This window comes from Charadrius vociferus, unplaced genomic scaffold (genome assembly GCF_000708025.1).
Source record: "Charadrius vociferus isolate BGI_N301 unplaced genomic scaffold, ASM70802v2 scaffold280, whole genome shotgun sequence".
In the NCBI taxonomy this organism is placed as follows: domain Eukaryota; kingdom Metazoa; phylum Chordata; class Aves; order Charadriiformes; family Charadriidae; genus Charadrius; species Charadrius vociferus.
The window spans coordinates 1,646,035-1,653,630 of record NW_009646340.1 but is presented as its reverse complement, the minus strand read 5'-3'; the positions used below and the strand labels follow the sequence as shown (position 1 = coordinate 1,653,630).

The 7,596-nt window shown below is 58.4% G+C and overlaps 1 protein-coding gene across 1 annotated transcript; it reads left to right on the top strand.

The window, feature by feature from the left end:
* The first annotated feature begins 257 nt into the window (after positions 1-257).
* KCNS1 (potassium voltage-gated channel, delayed-rectifier, subfamily S, member 1) lies at positions 258-7,264 on the top strand. Its single transcript, XM_009890987.1, has 2 exons — positions 258-1,223; positions 6,809-7,264. The coding sequence occupies exons 1-2, from the start codon at positions 258-260 to the stop codon at positions 7,262-7,264; spliced, it is 1,422 nt and encodes a 473-aa protein (XP_009889289.1).
* Positions 7,265-7,596: the final 332 nt, after the last annotated feature.

Sequence of the window (7,596 nt, the reverse complement as noted above, 5' to 3'; positions counted from 1 at the left end):
AAAAGCAAGGAAAAGTTTGACCCAGAAAAATCTTTGGCTTTACTTTTCCTCCCCCCTCTTCCATATCACCAAAAAACAATTGCCCAAAGCTGTTTCCCTCCCCTCTCCCTGGTCCTCACTTTTCAAAATGAAGACTTCCCCCCTCACTTTCCCGGGGTGTCCCCCCCTGGGAGCACCTGGATCGGGGGGAGCCCTGTGTCCCCTCCAGCCCCGCTGTGTCTCACCCGCAGGTGGAACCGGCTCCCGCTCTGCTGATCATGGTCAACAAGACCTTAAACTACTGGGGTCCCAGTTTCGAGGAGGACGTTATCAACATCAATGTGGGGGGTCTGAGAAGGCGGCTCAGCTCCAGCGCCCTCTCCAAGTTCCCCGACACCCGCCTGGGACGCCTGCTCTCCTGCGACTCGGAGGAGTCCATCCTGCAGCTCTGCGATGACTACGATGTGAGCGCCAGGGAGTTCTACTTTGACCGAAACCCTGGGTTCTTCCTCTACGTGCTCCACTTCTACCAGACGGGGAAGCTGCACGTCATGGAGGAGCTGTGCGTCTTCTCCTTCTGCCAGGAGATCGAGTACTGGGGCATCAACGAGTTCTTCCTGGACTCCTGCTGCAGCTACCGCTACCACGAGCGCAAGCTGGAGAGCCGGCACCACAACTGGGACGAGGAGAGCGAGGTCAGCAGTGTGGACACATCCCCTGATGAGATCTCTGACATCAACCATGACCTGCTGCGCTACAGCACGCTGCGCTGTGGCAACGTGCGCAAACGCCTCTGGCTCACCATGGAGAACCCCGGCTACTCCATCCCCAGCAAGCTCTTCAGCTTCGTGTCCATCAGTGTGGTGCTGGTTTCCATAGCCACCATGTGCATCCATAGCATGCCCGAGTACCAGGAGGTGGATGAGAATGGCAACGTGCTTGACGAACCTGTCCTTCACAAGCTGGAGTACTTCTGCATCTCCTGGTTCACCTTCGAAGTGTCTTCCCGCCTCCTGCTCTCCCCCAACCCCAGGAAGTTCTTCAAGCATCCACTGAACCTGATTGACATTGTCTCAGTGTTGCCCTTCTACTTCACCCTCTTGGTGGACTTGACCATGGGCAGTGACTCAGAGCTGGGCAACCTGGGCAAGGTCGTGCAGGTATTTCGGCTCATGAGGATATTCCGGGTGCTGAAGCTGGCTCGGCACTCCACCGGACTGAGGTCGCTGGGGGCCACCTTGAAGGTAATCTGGCTTTCTATCTCCTTATCTACTCCTAGTCTCTGGGTAAGAAGAACCTCTGGTAGAGCCGGGGAATGCGGACATTCCCATTCCCAGTGAGCTACCAGCTCTGGGTGGTGTCTGTGCTTGCAGTGGTGGGCTGGGTTGTTGGTTTGTGTGTCTGCTAAAGCAACCAAGTGTGGGGAGCACTGCACGAGTCCTCTTTGTACACACACTCAGAGCAAACAGCAATTCACCCCATTGCTTGCAGACTTTGCTTCATGCAGAACTGGTGCTTCCAGAGACTCAGCCATCCCTTCCCCAGCACGGTGAGCAAGCCCCATCGCACGGTGTTGGGACAGACTCAGCCATGCATGGGTGGGTGGTGATGTCCCGCCAGAAGCAGCTCAGTGCCTACCCAGGCTGCAAGCGCCCTGCTGAGCAGGGACTGGGCCAGCCAGCAGCTGCTGGGTATGCCAGCCACAGTGTGTGTGGCTCGGAGCAGCTCCTGTCCCGCCTGGGAGAAGGGGGAGCCTCCTAAAGGCATGCATCCAACCCTTGGTGTCTGCCCATCTTGGATGCTTCAGGGCATGGTGAAGTTGGGACTGGCACATGGTTAGCCATGGTCATCCCTGGAGGTGTTCAAGGCCAGGCTGGATGTGGCCTTGGGCAACCTGGTCTACTGGAAGGTGTCCCTGCCCATGGCAGGGGGGTTGGAACTCGATGATCTTCAAGGTCCTTTCCAACCTAAACCATTCTATGATTCTATGGGTAGCACAAAGCAGCAGTAGAAAAGCAAAGGGTTAGCTGCAGGGCCTGGGGCAACCAGCTCAAGGCAGGGGCCATGCCCCCAGCAGAGCCTGGGCTACCAGCAGCTGCCCCTCAGCGTGATGGAAAAACTCGGGGAAAGCGTGGCATGCAGGGCTGGGGGAAGCTGGCCCCAGGACCACAAGGTCCTCAGGAGGAAGAGCTGGATGAGGAGATGCTGAGACAGTGAAGGACCAGGGTCCAGATATGCCGAGAGGTGGCACCCCTACAAGTTTGGTGAGAGGAGGTCCTCATCCTGCACGGCACGCCCCAAGGCTGCGTTTCTCCAGATCCCTCTGCAGCACCCCCAGCCTCCTTAGACAGACCAAGAGCGGCTGTGACAGGAGTCAAGCGTAAAGCTATCATGAAATCCTCACCAGCCCGGTGCTGCCGCCCAGACCTCCGTCACTGCAGCTCGGTTGTGCAGCACGGACCAGCCACGCTGCCCTGCGCAGCTCTCTGCTCTCCCTCACCGCCCCTCCGTCCTCTGTCCCCATCATACTCCGGGCCGTGTGTCCAAATTTGGGGAGGGTGAAACTGTCCCCTCACCCCCTGTGCTTACACAGAAAATCCAGCCTGATGCAGAGGCCAATTAAACACTGCCTTTAATTGTCTCTGATTCTTGGCGACCACATCAAGAGAAATCCAAAAGCCAAGTCCTGGAGCCTGCCAAGAGACAGAGTGACACATGCTCCCGATGCCCCACCACGCACGGGGCTTGTGCTGGGCACAGGGTGATGGTCACCAGGGCAAACATCTCCTCTCCTCTCCTCCTGGGACTGCCTCTGGTTCCCGCATTCAAACCAGACGACTGCTCATGCAAATATCCCTGCGCTTTTTCTCCCTTCAAACAAACGGCGTGCCAAACAAGCGGCCAAGGAAAGCGATCTTCATAACAGAGCTTGAAATTCAACCAAAGGGATGCTCTCCTCCCACCCGGCGCCCGGCAGGGGCCAGACCTGCAGCTCCCGGTGCTGCTCCCTCTGAAGGGCCGGCGCAGGGCTGCAGCGGGCGCAGCGGCGGCTGCGGACACCCCATTTCTCACGGCTGCAGCGGCGGCAGGGCTGGGTTGTCCTGTGTCGGCAGGACTTGACTACCAGGGTTGGACCCAATTCCTGTGGGTGAGCTGTGGAGAAAAACAACCCTCAAGTGTGGCTGGGGATGAGGAGGGGCAGCAGGAAAGGTCTTCTGGCGACTTCTGCTGTGAAGCAGGACCAGCCCAGCGCTAATGCTGCAAAGCCCACAGAAAAAAGCCACATCTGAAAAAAATGGAGGGGAGGAAAATTCCTGGCATCCTCAGAACCTCCTGAAAATAGGGTCCAGGGAGGATTATTTGAAATGAAGATGCCCAAAGTCCTACCTGCATCATACTTCTGAACACACACCTTGAGAGAACAGTCAGCAAGTAACAGACCTTGTGGAATTTAAATAAAATCGTACACGTGGGAAGGGCTCCCTGAGCCCTTTCTGTGCTCCATTTAAGCGTGAACAGCACGTTGCAGCAGAGCAGAGACTGACGGGCTCATCTGCATGTTATTAGGCAGCAGACGAGATCCGGGGAGCCGGCAGCATCCCGGCTCCGGCCTCTGCTGAGCCGCTGATTCACCGAGTGACGTGCTGGAAAGTGCCGCTTCCCGGGGACTCCGGAGCCAGCTGTAAATGGGGATGAGCGAAGACACAAATCTGACGCAGCAGCTTGGCGTTGTGATTTACTGGGCACATAAATTACGACGTCTTGTTAATCATAATTGACTTCCTATTGCAAGAGCATAAAGCAGCAGCAGAGGAGTAAAGGCTGTTAACAGCCAGGAAGCGGGAGCGATGGCTCTGGCAAGCCGAGTAATTGTTCCCCTGCCACGAAAGTGCTAGCGGAGGGATTTCTGCCATTTGTGCATCATAAACTCTGAACCGTCTTCAGATTGCTTGGGGCCTGATCCAGGGTCTATTTAATTTGAGGAGAGGCTTCCCAGGGGCTTCCCACACATCTCTGCTTTTCCTCCCTGCCGTGCGTGACATCCATTCCCATTATTGCAGCTTCCCGGGTGCGGGTTTGGTGCCTGTCTCCCACTGGCAGTCAATAGGTGTTAGGCACCGAGCGATTTTGGCATCTGCAGGGATCTACAGGAGTCACTGTCTGTCCCCTTAAGGGCCTAAATACACAAATAGGTTGGAAGAGCCGGAGCTGCACGTCCCCAGATAGCAGACGCATCGCCCTGCTGCTGCTACTGTGGGCCATCTCCGGGCTGGTACCTCCGGCCAGGCTCAAACCAGGCTCTTCCATCTCATTTCTCTTCTGTACTGGAGGAAAGATGCTGGGGAAGGAGCCCGCCCATGGCTGTCACAGGGGCAGGCAGACCTCCTCCCAGCGCAGGAGCCCAGAGAATGCCACTGGGTGGGTATTTTGCTGGAGTCTTTTATTATCCAGCATCGTCCCGTCCCACCCCTCCCCGCCCCAAGGCTGGCTGCTTGCTAAGCCTGCATCCCACCTGAACCCCAGCGAAGCCCGAATCCCACCCAAACCATGGCTAAAACTGCATCCCACCCGAACGCCAGCAAAGCACGAATCCCACCCAAACCATGGCTAAAACTGCATCCCACCTGAACCCCGGCTAAGCCTGCATCCCACCCAAAGCCCAGCTGCGGCTGCCGGCTCCTGAATCAACGAGCAAACCACACGTTTTGAGGATAAATAGCTGCAAATAGGTGGCAGCCAGGGCCTGGGGATCCCTGGAGCCTCCCCTCTGCCCCAAGCCCTGACCCGGCTTGCAAATTAAAGCAGTAGGAGCTATCGAGCTGCCTGTCTTCCCCGTCGCCTTTGCCCTCCAACACATGCCAGGGCCATAACTGATACTCTTTAAAAATGTACAAGGTTATTCGGCTCTGCTGCTCCCTGGCTGGGACGCACAGACGTGCTGTTAAGCTCCAGCCAGGAGCAAGCCTTTCATGGCCAAGAGATACATCCTTGAAACTCCGTGGCTCTGAGCTGTTTGTCCTTCTCAAGGAGCTCCCTCGGAGCTGCTACTGGGCATTTGCAGCCACAGGCGATGGTGGAGGAGGAGGAGATTATTTCCCCTCAGTATTACCGGCATCAGCTGAGCAGCTTTTGCCAGCAGTCTAAGCAAAGTCTTCTCGCTCCCTGCCGTGAATCCTCCTCCTTTATGTCTCGTCTTGACCGTGGAAGTTCTTTTCCCACGTCTTCTGCTGTTTGCTTTGCTCAAGTGTTGTTTCGTTTAGTCATCATGTGGTCTCCAATAAAGCATTCTCTGGCTGTTAGCAGACTGGAAACCGCTCCCCACCATCAGAGCTCTGCTTTCCTTTCCCCCATAGATGAAGAGCAAGCTGGCAGAGCAGTGGGCAGAAACATCCAAGAAATTCGCTTGTGACAATCAAAAAAAGAGTGGACCAGCCGTGCTGTGAGGACGGCGGTGGCTTTGGCCCTGGCGGATGGGTAGCCTGGCCCTGCCAGTAAACGGGGGCTCTGCGGTCCCCTCCTGCTCTGCGAAGCTTTAAGAGCCGTCTGTGCCGGGGGTCCCCGTCCCCGCTGCCTGCGGGGCTCCCAGATCACGCCCCACCAGCCGCGGGCAGGGACAGGAGCTGGGCACTGGGTTTGGCCCAGCACCGGCCCATAGCGTTGTGCCTAATCCCACCTCATCCTCCATCGATCCCCTTCCCAGCATCGCTGGCTGCCTGGTCCCTGACTGCCCACTGCCTTTTCCCCCCCAGGCTTTTGGCACAGGTTTACACTTTGCTTAAAAATTAAGGCTATCCAAAGAAAGATTGCAAGACCAAGGTTTTAGTTTGAAACCAGAGAAACGATGGCTTCTTCAAGGAGCATTGCACACCTCTGCTGTCAGTCTGTCCCCCCAGGTCCTGAACGCCCACCTGGGAGGTTGAGTGTCCCACGGCTCCGTTCCCACTGGGGCTCCCAGACCCCTCAGGGTTGGGCTTGGCGAGCCGGGGGGGTGCAGCACCCCATGGGAGTGGGAGCTGAGACCAGCCCATGCTGACGTTGGATGGATCCCCCGACTGACGAGGGCTGCTTGGATTCATGTCAGCTCTCAGGTTCACTGTGAGTCTCCCATGCAAAACCTGAAGGGAAATGTGATTATCTCAGAAACAGTAGTTTCTACAAGAAAACTCCACACACAACCCCCCCCAGCATGTACCAAAGGGTTAAATAGATGGTGAAGCTGTAGATGGTGTTGGGGTATAGGAGGGATCAGGTCCCTGGGGCTCTGGCTGTGGGGTCCCCGGCAGCCGGGGAGCGCGGGGCTGAAGAGTTAGAGCCAAACCTGCAGCAGAGGCGCACGTCCTCCCTGCGAGCACATCGCCAGCATCTCGGGAAAATACAAATCACTTCACTTAGAGGCTGCCTATTAGGTGGTTTCTGGGGACCTGCCAAGAGAAAAGGAAAATGTGTCTCAACATCGTTAGCTGAGATCAGGCTGGAGCGAGTGCTGGCGCCGGGGGAGTAGCCTCTGCCCGGGGAGCACTGGTCCCCTTTCCCTCCCAGCACTGCGCCCCCCTCGCGGGCTGGTGGTGGGTGGAAGGGTGGCTGCGGGTGCCAGGGCCGATCGCCCTGCTCGCTCCAGGCGTGGGTCACACACGCACCCCCCGACCCGCCTCAGCCCGGCCCCGCAGCGCGACGTCCCACGGCAGAGATGGAGAGAGGCACCGAGACCCCCGATGGAGGCGTGCAGGGAGTCGGCGTGCAGGGCTGTATTTGCGCTGTGGGATCCCAGTGTCCTGGCCGTGACGGGTGCGGTGGCACCCACTGACCACTGCTCTGCTTTGCCTTCCAGCACAGCTACCGGGAGGTGGGGATCCTGCTGCTCTACCTGGCCGTGGGGGTCTCTGTCTTCTCCGGCGTGGCCTACACTGCCGAGAAGGAGGAAGACGTTGGCTTTGACACCATCCCGGCATGCTGGTGGTGGGGCACGGTCAGCATGACCACCGTGGGCTATGGTGACGTGGTGCCCGTCACCGTGGCGGGCAAGCTGGCTGCCTCGGGCTGCATCCTGGGGGGCATCCTGGTTGTGGCGCTGCCCATCACCATCATCTTCAACAAGTTCTCCCACTTCTACCGCAAGCAGAAGGCACTGGAGGCGGCCGTGAGGAACAGCGGGAAGAGAGACCCTGAGGACGTGGAGAGCATCTCCAGCCGCGACCGAGACTCAGAGGCTCTGAGCGAGAGCTCGCTGGGCAGAGGCAGCCCCGACCGCCGCGGTCTGACCCCCAGCACCCACTCTGCACCCTGACCCCACTGCGCTGCCACACCGGGGCGCGCGTGGGACCCGCAGGCTCACCACGAGCTCGGCACGGCTGTTCCACCGGGATACGGCGGAGGAGCCAAGCTCTCCCTGTCTTGCACCGCGCCTGGCGTCGCCCCGGCCCTGCCAAGGACAGGGGGGGTTGGAGGAGATGCCCAGTGGTTGCCGGCTGCTTCCAGCCCCCAGGACGCAGCGACCGGGTCTGCCTGGACATGTCTCAGCCCTCACCCAGTGACGGCCCCGCTCCCCCGTGGCTGCAAAGAGTGGCTGCAGTGATGGACATACCCCTGCCAGAAAGGGAGAGAGAAAAAAAAGAAATA